Raw genomic sequence first — 13,587 nt, 5'->3', positions numbered from 1 at the left:
CTTGAGAAGAGACGAGATGCAAATGTGAACAAAACAAGTCTCAGCAACCGAAATCGCAGTCCAAGTTGCCTAGTGTGGACTAGGCTTAACTCTCATTCATCCCAGGAAATTTTAACCATTACAGTATCTAAGTGTCAATTTGACACTCCTGATTAAAAACTAATATATTTCTTTTGTTTTCCAATTGATTTGTACAAAATTTATAGTTTTGAAAACCTTTTAATGTAAATCGTAAATGGCTTATGTCATTACACCCCTAGTAACGGTAAAAAATCTTGCGTTAATATATTCAAAATCCAGTTCAAAGTTGAATTTTAGTGACAGAAAATCTGAAAAAAAATCAAAATTGACAAAAAGTTTGAAATACAGCTACTTTGAAAATTCGTCAAAAATTCTGTGTTTCGTATTTCAAAGATGTAAAAATCTGTCAAATGACGTCAACTTTCCAATCCTTTTTCCAAAAATTTTCTGGTTTTACTTAAACAATTTTGACGGATCATTGATTGAAAAGTAGAGGGCTTGTGATATAGCTCAGTTGGCAAGTCTGTTGTCTCCTGAGCCGATGTCCGCGAGTTCGAGCCCAAGAGTAAACATCGAACACAGTTGTACCGGATAGTTTTTCAATAACGATCCGCCAACTGCAACGTTGATAAAGTCGCGAATGCCATAAAGATGGTAAAACGACTATAATCGAAACAAAAAAAAAAAAAATTATTGAAAAGTACGGTTTTCAGTGTTTTTTTCTACCTTGTGGTCATGATCTTAAAAATAATCGAAAAATATACCCTTTTGTGCTACGTATAGATTCCAATGTCAACTTTCTTGGACACTATGTGAAATTTTTTTGAGCATTCCGTAGCTGATCTACAGTCTTTTTCCCGAAGCATGTTTCTCCGGATTTTTTCTTAGACTTTGAATAACGGAAAATTGGTAGAGAAACAAGAGAAACATAGCAGTGTTAAGCGAGGAGTGTCAAATTGATACTCATGGTCTGATTAGGGAGTTTTTTTCCTGGGCTTTCAGGGTGCCTCCACAAAATGTAATGATGCAAAATTTAAGATTTCAAGAATTCATTGAGGGTCCCCGAAGGTTTTTTTTTTAAATTTGGATTCATCCAAATAAAGTTACAAGCCGCCAAACTTTCAATAGAGTCATATTGACACTCAAAAACGGATAAGGGTATATTCATTCAACTCACCTAGAGGAATGTCGGCCCAATTTTAACGAAAATATTCACATATACCATCAAGTCACCATTCACCGCCCAGACACCATTTACCGCCCAAAATCACCCTTTTGAGTGTATTTAAAAAAAAAACTGGGATGATTTCTCCAAAAATAAGACCTGTGTTCTGTTTCGGTATAATTGTTCGACCATTTCACCGAAAAAACATCACTTAATTATGCTAACTTTAGCCAGAAATAAAATATTTGGTTTTTCGTTTCCGGTCAAATTTTTGAATTCGACGCCTGTTAGCGAACTAGACATTAATGTGCTGCAGGGCAAAAAGGGTTTTTGTTTACTAGATAGTACCTATTTGACCTACAATCGACTTGAAACGATAGTTTTATATTCGTAGAATAGATTTGCATCGGAAAATTTTCGATTTTTTCAATAGTTGTTGTTTTTTGAAGCGTTTAGTGATGGGCGGTAATTGGTGTATAAAAAAAAGTGTGGGTTCCTAATGACCGGTCACGCACAATATCTTTATTTTTAACGCATGCATCGTGTCAAATAGGTAAATTGTATGAAGCATTTAGTTTGATTAGGTTAGAAAATGATGTTTCATCGCTGAAACTAAACGCTTACTTGAGGCTGTTTGCCGGGAATCAATATTTTGTCAGTCAACGCACTTTGTTAAAATTTGTACACAATTTACGGGAAAAATTTAACAAAATGTATTCTTTCAAGATCCAAATTATGATTTTGACAGCTCGTTACAAAGAAAAACAAAAAAGAACAGTTTCCGTGTTGTTAGATAGTTTTTCCTTAAGAAAACATTATCGATACCCGAAAAAGTCGAGTGGGCGGTAATAGAGCCAGTTGAACACCCCAAAGTGTAGTTAATTATTTTGAAAAGCGTACATTTTTCGCATTCCACTTTTTGCCTTTCTTACAGAAAGGTATAGTTATCGGTCGATTTGGGAGATCCTTAATTATGGGTCTTAGATATACCTTTATAGGTACCTATCGAATCAGCTCGACGAGTTCAGACGATGTCAGTGTATTTGTGTGTGCATGTGTGATTTTTAGTAAACATTGTCCACACGTTTTTGCGAAACTGGGAAGTGCAATAAAAATGATTTTCGTCTTAAAAATTTTGTTTTTTTTCCCTCTTCAATGTATAAAAGAAAGAAAAAAAAACAAAATAGTTTGAAAAATAAATTTTCATAGTAATTATCATCAAATCTTCACTCCAAAAAACGTGCCAATTTGGCTTGCTAGCTACAACCAGCAATCACTAAAATGAAGATTATCGTGTATATGACGTCAAATTATACATGACGTCATTTACACGATGGGCGCGCTACTACCTTACCCAAACGATGCGTTCAAGTGAGGAACGACACCTTTCACTCCCACTCAGAATTGCTGCCTTAAAAATAACCATGTAGAAAGAATACAAACATTAGGAAGTTGTTTTTATATTTTATAAATTGTTACTGGATCAGCTTTAAGCCGAACCATTTCAAAAAATTGGAGCAAAGCTCCAAATGGTTAAATTTGTATATGGTTTTCACCAAGGGGTACAACCCCGTTTTAATAAGAATCAGTCATGAGTAGTTGTGGCCAACATCGCATGGTACGAAAGCGATTGTTACTTCGATGTTTCGATGACGATGGAGGGACGCGTGCGGGCGGACGAAACAAACCATCTCAATTTTTCTCACACGCTTATTTTTTATTAACCATTTTATATGGTTACTAAATTAATAATGTAAAATAAAATGGTTACTTTTGAACGATTTTTTCTTGTAAAAATTTCAACCATGATGATAGTTCTCATGTTAAAATTAAAAGAATGGTTTTATGTTGCGTTCTTTTAATTTATATTCATGTTCTGATTGATTTTCATCGGTTTGTTTTTTTAATGATCAATATTTAAGAAATTGTACAGCCCGAATAGCAAAGACCATTATAATAAGATAACCGAACAATGATTTTCATGTTAACAATAAACATCATCGTAGTATCACAATATTTATCAAGCGCTTTATTTTTGAAATCACCATGATTTTTAAAGTCACCATAAAGTTTGTCGTGAATTCAAAATACCTAATCATAATTTCAAAAAATATCAGCAACACGGTATCACAATAAATTTATTGTAATTATTATTGTTACAGTGCAATTCGTGATTCAATGAAAATCCAAACCAAAACGAACACGGTTGAAATTTTGATTGTTTTACGTATATACAATTCATCGTGTAGATATATGTTTATGAGCGCGCGCGAAATGGTAGCGAAAAATTTTGTTTGTGGGCGACAGTTTTCTTGCGAAAATCCTGTGTACATGCACCATGGTAAGTCTTTTTTCAGAATAATCAGGTTTACTTCCATTCATAAATTTGTTCTAACTTTCTAGGAGGTGAAATCAACAGCAGTTCAGCGGCTCCTGCTACAGCAGATAAATCTTCCGGTGAAGGGCGGAAGATACCATGGAAGGTCCAATATAAGAATTCCCTTGTCCCGAACTGCCTCAGGCCGGCTCAGCTTTTGGTCAACGAAAAACCCCGGTGGTGAGTACCTTTGTGGAATAATTATGCTCATTCCTGTTTATTAATCAAATCATTTTTCTAGGAGCTGATAGGAGGACTGTTCCGCGGTTTTGTTTACAGTTGACCTTTAAATGTTTACCTCTGGTAGAAGCTTCTCGGAAAACGGGTATGGCAACACGCTCCCAGCAACGGTGGAGAAACATAAAATCTCTCGATCATGTTCCGGGTAGAAACGCTCCAGGCCTCAATGCTTATTCGTTCCCGAAGATTCTCTTCAGTGATCGAGCTATTGAAAGCCCCGTCAACTCTTTCGAATATAAAACTACGAGCATGGTGTCTCGGTTCCAATGTCTGATCCTTGCCTGCAAAACGCATTTTGAAGTAGACTATATATGGACGCCAATTGGACTTCAACGGATAATCACTCCCGAAAGATGGGTAATTTGATAGTGAATGACGAAATTTAGAAAAATAAGCTGCTAGGCTTCTTTTCAAGAGTTGATCAGTCGAACATTCCTCTGGATAGTAACAGATATGTAAGTTAATAATTCTATTCCGTAGGTGGATCTAACGAAATATTTTTAACTCGTGCTTAAATATGAATAACACAATATATCTTTTTCCCACAGGCTGAGCCAACTGTATGTAACCTAGTTTTGGACTTTTTCGTTTGGCCTGACCTGAAATGTAATATCGAAGACAAGCTGAAGAAAATGCTTTTGAAGGTCATACTCCATTTAGTTCAGTTTGACGGAGCCATCTCAGGGACCTATCTACGTTCAAAGTCGGATGATCAAAGAATTACTTTATTTATCATATGACAAAAGCGACCTCGATGTGGCAATGAACATTATAAAGTGTGTCTGTAAGTATCCGTTTTTAGTAGACTTTTAAATTTGTACTTATTCATACAAAATTTGTTTTTCGCAGCATGCCTTGTGTACAACAACATTTTTATGTGGACAAATTACACTGCATCCGAGTGTCGGAAACCAGTCATTTGAACAACATTTTTGGCATCAGAATGATCGTTCTCTAAAATAAAAACAGATTATAGAACCGAGACCAAAGAAACTGTGCTTTGAAGATACTGTCTTGCAACATAATCCTACAATGATTACGCTGTTGAGTTCCTTGTCTCTCTGCTCAAATTAGTTTTGCAGATAACATTGTCAAATTAGTCCAGTTCCTCGTCCCGCACTGACAATGAAGATGGCCTGATCAACTTTGCAACGTACTCTTCTGGAAATCTAACCGCAAAACCAGCTGATGTACTAATACAAGCACAGATTGCTTTGCATCGTCCAACTCGAAATCCTGCTATCCTGCTTTCTTTTTTATCCAAACGAATCCCGAAGTCCATCAGGAAGAGTGATAGCAGTAACATTCAAAATCACTCGAGACAGCAATCTAGGTTCGATTGCGATACATTTATTTTCGTAATGACTGTCTTTCGATTGAAATTCGCACAACCGAAAATTCTAATCCACTGTTAAGTGTATCAAATCGGGTTTTTATATTGTAATCTTCAATTTTATATTCATGTTCTTGATTGATTTTGAAAATATATTTTACCGATCATTGGACTCTATGTTAGCATCATTGATACTTTATTCTCGCTGTCTTCGCTCCATAGGTTACCCAGAGAAATCGTTAAATTATTTGAAACATATGGCTGGGGACCTTTTTTTATATTGTAATCTGTAATTAAAAAATCATGTTTCTAATTGATTTTGAATATATATTTAACTGATCATTGGACTCTATGTTAGAATCATTGATACTCTGTTCTCGCTGTGTTCACTACAACGTTTGATCCCAGAGCAAACGTGTTGGACTCTGTGTTAGAATCATTGATACTCTATTATCGCTGTCTTCACTCCATAGGTTACCCAGAGAAATCGTTGAATTATTTGAAACATATGGCTGGGGACCTTTTTTTATTTTTTTTATTTTGTAATCTGTAATTAAAAAATCATGTTTCTAATTGATTTTGAATATATATTTAACTGATCATTGGACTCTATGTTAGAATCATTGATACTCTGTTCTTGCTCTCTTCACTACAACGTTTGATCCCAGAGCAAACGTTGAATTATTTGAAACACATGGTTAGATACCTTTTTTTCCATTGTAATCTTCAATTTTATATTCATGTTCTTGATCGATTTGAAAATATATTTTACCGATCATTGGACTCTGTGTTAGAATCATTGATACTGTATTATCGCTGTCTTCACTCCATAGGTTACCCAGAGAAATCGTTGAATTATTTGAAACATATGGCTGGGGACCTTTTTTTTATATTGTAATCTGTAATTAAAAAATCATGTTTCTAATTGATTTTGAATATATATTTAACTGATCATTGGACTCTATGTTAGAATCATTGATACTCTGTTCTTGCTGTCTTCACTACAACGTTTGATCCCAGAGCAAACGTTAAATTATTTGAAATTCATGGTTAGATACCTTTTTTTACATTGTAATCTTCAATTTTATATTCATGTTCTCGATCGATTTGAAAATATATTTTACCGATCATTGGACTCTGTGTTAGAATCATTGATACTCTATTATCGCTGTCTTCACTCCATAGGTTACCCAGAGAATTCGTTGAATTCTTTGAAACATATGGCTGGGGACCTTTTTTTTATATTGTAATCTGTAATTAAAAAATCATGTTTCTAATTGATTTTGAATATATATTTAACTGATCATTGGACTCTATGTTAGAATCATTGATACTCTGTTCTCGCTGTGTTCACTACAACGTTTGATCCCAGAGCAAACGTTGAATTATTTGAAACACATGGTTAGATACCTTTTTTTACATTGTAATCTTCAATTTTATATTCATGTTCTTGATCGATTTGAAAATATATTTTACCGATCATTGGACTCTGTGTTAGAATCATTGATACTGTATTATCGCTGTCTTCACTCCATAGGTTACCCAGAGAAATCGTTGAATTATTTGAAACATATGGCTGGGGACTTTTTTTTTATATTGTAATCTGTAATTAAAAAATCATGTTTCTAATTGATTTTGAATATATATTTAACTGATCATTGGACTCTATGTTAGAATCATTGATACTCTGTTCTTGCTGTCTTCACTACAACGTTTGATCCCAGAGCAAACGTTAAATTATTTGAAATTCATGGTTAGATACCTTTTTGCCTTTCTTACAGAAAGGTATAGTTATCGGTCGATTTGGGAGATCCTTAATTATGGGTCTTAGATATACCTTTATAGGTACCTATCGAATCAGCTCGACGAGTTCAGACGATGTCAGTGTATTTGTGTGTGCATGTGTGATTTTTAGTAAACATTGTCCACACGTTTTTGCGAAACTGGGAAGTGCAATAAAAATGATTTTCGTCTTAAAAATTTTGTTTTTTTTCCCTCTTCAATGTATAAAAGAAAGAAAAAAAAACAAAATAGTTTGAAAAATAAATTTTCATAGTAATTATCATCAAATCTTCACTCCAAAAAACGTGCCAATTTGGCTTGCTAGCTACAACCAGCAATCACTAAAATGAAGATTATCGTGTATATGACGTCAAATTATACATGACGTCATTTACACGATGGGCGCGCTACTACCTTACCCAAACGATGCGTTCAAGTGAGGAACGACACCTTTCACTCCCACTCAGAATTGCTGCCTTAAAAATAACCATGTAGAAAGAATACAAACATTAGGAAGTTGTTTTTATATTTTATAAATTGTTACTGGATCAGCTTTAAGCCGAACCATTTCAAAAAATTGGAGCAAAGCTCCAAATGGTTAAATTTGTATATGGTTTTCACCAAGGGGTACAACCCCGTTTTAATAAGAATCAGTCATGAGTAGTTGTGGCCAACATCGCATGGTACGAAAGCGATTGTTACTTCGATGTTTCGATGACGATGGAGGGACGCGTGCGGGCGGACGAAACAAACCATCTCAATTTTTCTCACACGCTTATTTTTTATTAACCATTTTATATGGTTACTAAATTAATAATGTAAAATAAAATGGTTACTTTTGAACGATTTTTTCTTGTAAAAATTTCAACCATGATGATAGTTCTCATGTTAAAATTAAAAGAATGGTTTTATGTTGCGTTCTTTTAATTTATATTCATGTTCTGATTGATTTTCATCGGTTTGTTTTTTTAATGATCAATATTTAAGAAATTGTACAGCCCGAATAGCAAAGACCATTATAATAAGATAACCGAACAATGATTTTCATGTTAACAATAAACATCATCGTAGTATCACAATATTTATCAAGCGCTTTATTTTTGAAATCACCATGATTTTTAAAGTCACCATAAAGTTTGTCGTGAATTCAAAATACCTAATCATAATTTCAAAAAATATCAGCAACACGGTATCACAATAAATTTATTGTAATTATTATTGTTACAGTGCAATTCGTGATTCAATGAAAATCCAAACCAAAACGAACACGGTTGAAATTTTGATTGTTTTACGTATATACAATTCATCGTGTAGATATATGTTTATGAGCGCGCGCGAAATGGTAGCGAAAAATTTTGTTTGTGGGCGACAGTTTTCTTGCGAAAATCCTGTGTACATGCACCATGGTAAGTCTTTTTTCAGAATAATCAGGTTTACTTCCATTCATAAATTTGTTCTAACTTTCTAGGAGGTGAAATCAACAGCAGTTCAGCGGCTCCTGCTACAGCAGATAAATCTTCCGGTGAAGGGCGGAAGATACCATGGAAGGTCCAATATAAGAATTCCCTTGTCCCGAACTGCCTCAGGCCGGCTCAGCTTTTGGTCAACGAAAAACCCCGGTGGTGAGTACCTTTGTGGAATAATTATGCTCATTCCTGTTTATTAATCAAATCATTTTTCTAGGAGCTGATAGGAGGACTGTTCCGCGGTTTTGTTTACAGTTGACCTTTAAATGTTTACCTCTGGTAGAAGCTTCTCGGAAAACGGGTATGGCAACACGCTCCCAGCAACGGTGGAGAAACATAAAATCTCTCGATCATGTTCCGGGTAGAAACGCTCCAGGCCTCAATGCTTATTCGTTCCCGAAGATTCTCTTCAGTGATCGAGCTATTGAAAGCCCCGTCAACTCTTTCGAATATAAAACTACGAGCATGGTGTCTCGGTTCCAATGTCTGATCCTTGCCTGCAAAACGCATTTTGAAGTAGACTATATATGGACGCCAATTGGACTTCAACGGATAATCACTCCCGAAAGATGGGTAATTTGATAGTGAATGACGAAATTTAGAAAAATAAGCTGCTAGGCTTCTTTTCAAGAGTTGATCAGTCGAACATTCCTCTGGATAGTAACAGATATGTAAGTTAATAATTCTATTCCGTAGGTGGATCTAACGAAATATTTTTAACTCGTGCTTAAATATGAATAACACAATATATCTTTTTCCCACAGGCTGAGCCAACTGTATGTAACCTAGTTTTGGACTTTTTCGTTTGGCCTGACCTGAAATGTAATATCGAAGACAAGCTGAAGAAAATGCTTTTGAAGGTCATACTCCATTTAGTTCAGTTTGACGGAGCCATCTCAGGGACCTATCTACGTTCAAAGTCGGATGATCAAAGAATTACTTTATTTATCATATGACAAAAGCGACCTCGATGTGGCAATGAACATTATAAAGTGTGTCTGTAAGTATCCGTTTTTAGTAGACTTTTAAATTTGTACTTATTCATACAAAATTTGTTTTTCGCAGCATGCCTTGTGTACAACAACATTTTTATGTGGACAAATTACACTGCATCCGAGTGTCGGAAACCAGTCATTTGAACAACATTTTTGGCATCAGAATGATCGTTCTCTAAAATAAAAACAGATTATAGAACCGAGACCAAAGAAACTGTGCTTTGAAGATACTGTCTTGCAACATAATCCTACAATGATTACGCTGTTGAGTTCCTTGTCTCTCTGCTCAAATTAGTTTTGCAGATAACATTGTCAAATTAGTCCAGTTCCTCGTCCCGCACTGACAATGAAGATGGCCTGATCAACTTTGCAACGTACTCTTCTGGAAATCTAACCGCAAAACCAGCTGATGTACTAATACAAGCACAGATTGCTTTGCATCGTCCAACTCGAAATCCTGCTATCCTGCTTTCTTTTTTATCCAAACGAATCCCGAAGTCCATCAGGAAGAGTGATAGCAGTAACATTCAAAATCACTCGAGACAGCAATCTAGGTTCGATTGCGATACATTTATTTTCGTAATGACTGTCTTTCGATTGAAATTCGCACAACCGAAAATTCTAATCCACTGTTAAGTGTATCAAATCGGGTTTTTATATTGTAATCTTCAATTTTATATTCATGTTCTTGATTGATTTTGAAAATATATTTTACCGATCATTGGACTCTATGTTAGCATCATTGATACTTTATTCTCGCTGTCTTCGCTCCATAGGTTACCCAGAGAAATCGTTAAATTATTTGAAACATATGGCTGGGGACCTTTTTTGCCTTTCTTACAGAAAGGTATAGTTATCGGTCGATTTGGGAGATCCTTAATTATGGGTCTTAGATATACCTTTATAGGTACCTATCGAATCAGCTCGACGAGTTCAGACGATGTCAGTGTATTTGTGTGTGCATGTGTGATTTTTAGTAAACATTGTCCACACGTTTTTGCGAAACTGGGAAGTGCAATAAAAATGATTTTCGTCTTAAAAATTTTGTTTTTTTTCCCTCTTCAATGTATAAAAGAAAGAAAAAAAAACAAAATAGTTTGAAAAATAAATTTTCATAGTAATTATCATCAAATCTTCACTCCAAAAAACGTGCCAATTTGGCTTGCTAGCTACAACCAGCAATCACTAAAATGAAGATTATCGTGTATATGACGTCAAATTATACATGACGTCATTTACACGATGGGCGCGCTACTACCTTACCCAAACGATGCGTTCAAGTGAGGAACGACACCTTTCACTCCCACTCAGAATTGCTGCCTTAAAAATAACCATGTAGAAAGAATACAAACATTAGGAAGTTGTTTTTATATTTTATAAATTGTTACTGGATCAGCTTTAAGCCGAACCATTTCAAAAAATTGGAGCAAAGCTCCAAATGGTTAAATTTGTATATGGTTTTCACCAAGGGGTACAACCCCGTTTTAATAAGAATCAGTCATGAGTAGTTGTGGCCAACATCGCATGGTACGAAAGCGATTGTTACTTCGATGTTTCGATGACGATGGAGGGACGCGTGCGGGCGGACGAAACAAACCATCTCAATTTTTCTCACACGCTTATTTTTTATTAACCATTTTATATGGTTACTAAATTAATAATGTAAAATAAAATGGTTACTTTTGAACGATTTTTTCTTGTAAAAATTTCAACCATGATGATAGTTCTCATGTTAAAATTAAAAGAATGGTTTTATGTTGCGTTCTTTTAATTTATATTCATGTTCTGATTGATTTTCATCGGTTTGTTTTTTTAATGATCAATATTTAAGAAATTGTACAGCCCGAATAGCAAAGACCATTATAATAAGATAACCGAACAATGATTTTCATGTTAACAATAAACATCATCGTAGTATCACAATATTTATCAAGCGCTTTATTTTTGAAATCACCATGATTTTTAAAGTCACCATAAAGTTTGTCGTGAATTCAAAATACCTAATCATAATTTCAAAAAATATCAGCAACACGGTATCACAATAAATTTATTGTAATTATTATTGTTACAGTGCAATTCGTGATTCAATGAAAATCCAAACCAAAACGAACACGGTTGAAATTTTGATTGTTTTACGTATATACAATTCATCGTGTAGATATATGTTTATGAGCGCGCGCGAAATGGTAGCGAAAAATTTTGTTTGTGGGCGACAGTTTTCTTGCGAAAATCCTGTGTACATGCACCATGGTAAGTCTTTTTTCAGAATAATCAGGTTTACTTCCATTCATAAATTTGTTCTAACTTTCTAGGAGGTGAAATCAACAGCAGTTCAGCGGCTCCTGCTACAGCAGATAAATCTTCCGGTGAAGGGCGGAAGATACCATGGAAGGTCCAATATAAGAATTCCCTTGTCCCGAACTGCCTCAGGCCGGCTCAGCTTTTGGTCAACGAAAAACCCCGGTGGTGAGTACCTTTGTGGAATAATTATGCTCATTCCTGTTTATTAATCAAATCATTTTTCTAGGAGCTGATAGGAGGACTGTTCCGCGGTTTTGTTTACAGTTGACCTTTAAATGTTTACCTCTGGTAGAAGCTTCTCGGAAAACGGGTATGGCAACACGCTCCCAGCAACGGTGGAGAAACATAAAATCTCTCGATCATGTTCCGGGTAGAAACGCTCCAGGCCTCAATGCTTATTCGTTCCCGAAGATTCTCTTCAGTGATCGAGCTATTGAAAGCCCCGTCAACTCTTTCGAATATAAAACTACGAGCATGGTGTCTCGGTTCCAATGTCTGATCCTTGCCTGCAAAACGCATTTTGAAGTAGACTATATATGGACGCCAATTGGACTTCAACGGATAATCACTCCCGAAAGATGGGTAATTTGATAGTGAATGACGAAATTTAGAAAAATAAGCTGCTAGGCTTCTTTTCAAGAGTTGATCAGTCGAACATTCCTCTGGATAGTAACAGATATGTAAGTTAATAATTCTATTCCGTAGGTGGATCTAACGAAATATTTTTAACTCGTGCTTAAATATGAATAACACAATATATCTTTTTCCCACAGGCTGAGCCAACTGTATGTAACCTAGTTTTGGACTTTTTCGTTTGGCCTGACCTGAAATGTAATATCGAAGACAAGCTGAAGAAAATGCTTTTGAAGGTCATACTCCATTTAGTTCAGTTTGACGGAGCCATCTCAGGGACCTATCTACGTTCAAAGTCGGATGATCAAAGAATTACTTTATTTATCATATGACAAAAGCGACCTCGATGTGGCAATGAACATTATAAAGTGTGTCTGTAAGTATCCGTTTTTAGTAGACTTTTAAATTTGTACTTATTCATACAAAATTTGTTTTTCGCAGCATGCCTTGTGTACAACAACATTTTTATGTGGACAAATTACACTGCATCCGAGTGTCGGAAACCAGTCATTTGAACAACATTTTTGGCATCAGAATGATCGTTCTCTAAAATAAAAACAGATTATAGAACCGAGACCAAAGAAACTGTGCTTTGAAGATACTGTCTTGCAACATAATCCTACAATGATTACGCTGTTGAGTTCCTTGTCTCTCTGCTCAAATTAGTTTTGCAGATAACATTGTCAAATTAGTCCAGTTCCTCGTCCCGCACTGACAATGAAGATGGCCTGATCAACTTTGCAACGTACTCTTCTGGAAATCTAACCGCAAAACCAGCTGATGTACTAATACAAGCACAGATTGCTTTGCATCGTCCAACTCGAAATCCTGCTATCCTGCTTTCTTTTTTATCCAAACGAATCCCGAAGTCCATCAGGAAGAGTGATAGCAGTAACATTCAAAATCACTCGAGACAGCAATCTAGGTTCGATTGCGATACATTTATTTTCGTAATGACTGTCTTTCGATTGAAATTCGCACAACCGAAAATTCTAATCCACTGTTAAGTGTATCAAATCGGGTTTTTATATTGTAATCTTCAATTTTATATTCATGTTCTTGATTGATTTTGAAAATATATTTTACCGATCATTGGACTCTATGTTAGCATCATTGATACTTTATTCTCGCTGTCTTCGCTCCATAGGTTACCCAGAGAAATCGTTAAATTATTTGAAACATATGGCTGGGGACCTTTTTTTATATTGTAATCTGTAATTAAAAAATCATGTTTCTAATTGATTTTGAATATATATTTAACTGATCATTGGACT

General features: G+C 35.2%; 4 protein-coding genes across 6 annotated transcripts in view; 3 read left to right on the top strand and 1 right to left on the bottom strand.

Moving 5' to 3' along the window:
• Nucleotides 1-13,587, bottom strand: part of LOC129753496 (potassium voltage-gated channel protein Shal) — a 784,223-nt gene that overhangs the window by 686,479 nt on the left and 84,157 nt on the right. The window lies entirely within an intron of this gene.
• On the top strand, nucleotides 3,007-5,316 carry LOC129753502 (uncharacterized). Its single transcript, XM_055749322.1, has 3 exons — nucleotides 3,007-3,527; nucleotides 3,590-3,743; nucleotides 3,805-5,316. Exons 1-3 carry the CDS (start codon nucleotides 3,525-3,527, stop codon nucleotides 4,167-4,169), a joined length of 522 nt encoding a protein of 173 aa, XP_055605297.1. The 5' UTR covers nucleotides 3,007-3,524; the 3' UTR covers nucleotides 4,170-5,316.
• LOC129753500 (uncharacterized) lies at nucleotides 7,804-10,113 on the top strand. Its single transcript, XM_055749320.1, has 3 exons — nucleotides 7,804-8,324; nucleotides 8,387-8,540; nucleotides 8,602-10,113. The coding sequence occupies exons 1-3, from the start codon at nucleotides 8,322-8,324 to the stop codon at nucleotides 8,964-8,966; spliced, it is 522 nt and encodes a 173-aa protein (XP_055605295.1). The 5' UTR covers nucleotides 7,804-8,321; the 3' UTR covers nucleotides 8,967-10,113.
• On the top strand, nucleotides 11,109-13,418 carry LOC129753499 (uncharacterized). The gene is made up of 3 exons (XM_055749319.1): nucleotides 11,109-11,629; nucleotides 11,692-11,845; nucleotides 11,907-13,418. Exons 1-3 carry the CDS (start codon nucleotides 11,627-11,629, stop codon nucleotides 12,269-12,271), a joined length of 522 nt encoding a protein of 173 aa, XP_055605294.1. The 5' UTR covers nucleotides 11,109-11,626; the 3' UTR covers nucleotides 12,272-13,418.

Source organism: Uranotaenia lowii, chromosome 3 (genome assembly GCF_029784155.1).
Source record: "Uranotaenia lowii strain MFRU-FL chromosome 3, ASM2978415v1, whole genome shotgun sequence".
Taxonomy (NCBI): domain Eukaryota; kingdom Metazoa; phylum Arthropoda; class Insecta; order Diptera; family Culicidae; genus Uranotaenia; species Uranotaenia lowii.
Note: the sequence above shows the minus strand (reverse complement) of the source record. Positions and strands in the feature narration are given on the sequence as shown.

Coding starts and splice junctions, on each gene's coding strand:
- LOC129753502 (XM_055749322.1), top strand. Junction 3,744..3,804: donor GTCAACGAAAAACCCCGGTG/GTGAGTACCTTT, acceptor TCATTTTTCTAG/GAGCTGATAGGAGGACTGTT.
- LOC129753500 (XM_055749320.1), top strand. Junction 8,541..8,601: donor GTCAACGAAAAACCCCGGTG/GTGAGTACCTTT, acceptor TCATTTTTCTAG/GAGCTGATAGGAGGACTGTT.
- LOC129753499 (XM_055749319.1), top strand. Junction 11,846..11,906: donor GTCAACGAAAAACCCCGGTG/GTGAGTACCTTT, acceptor TCATTTTTCTAG/GAGCTGATAGGAGGACTGTT.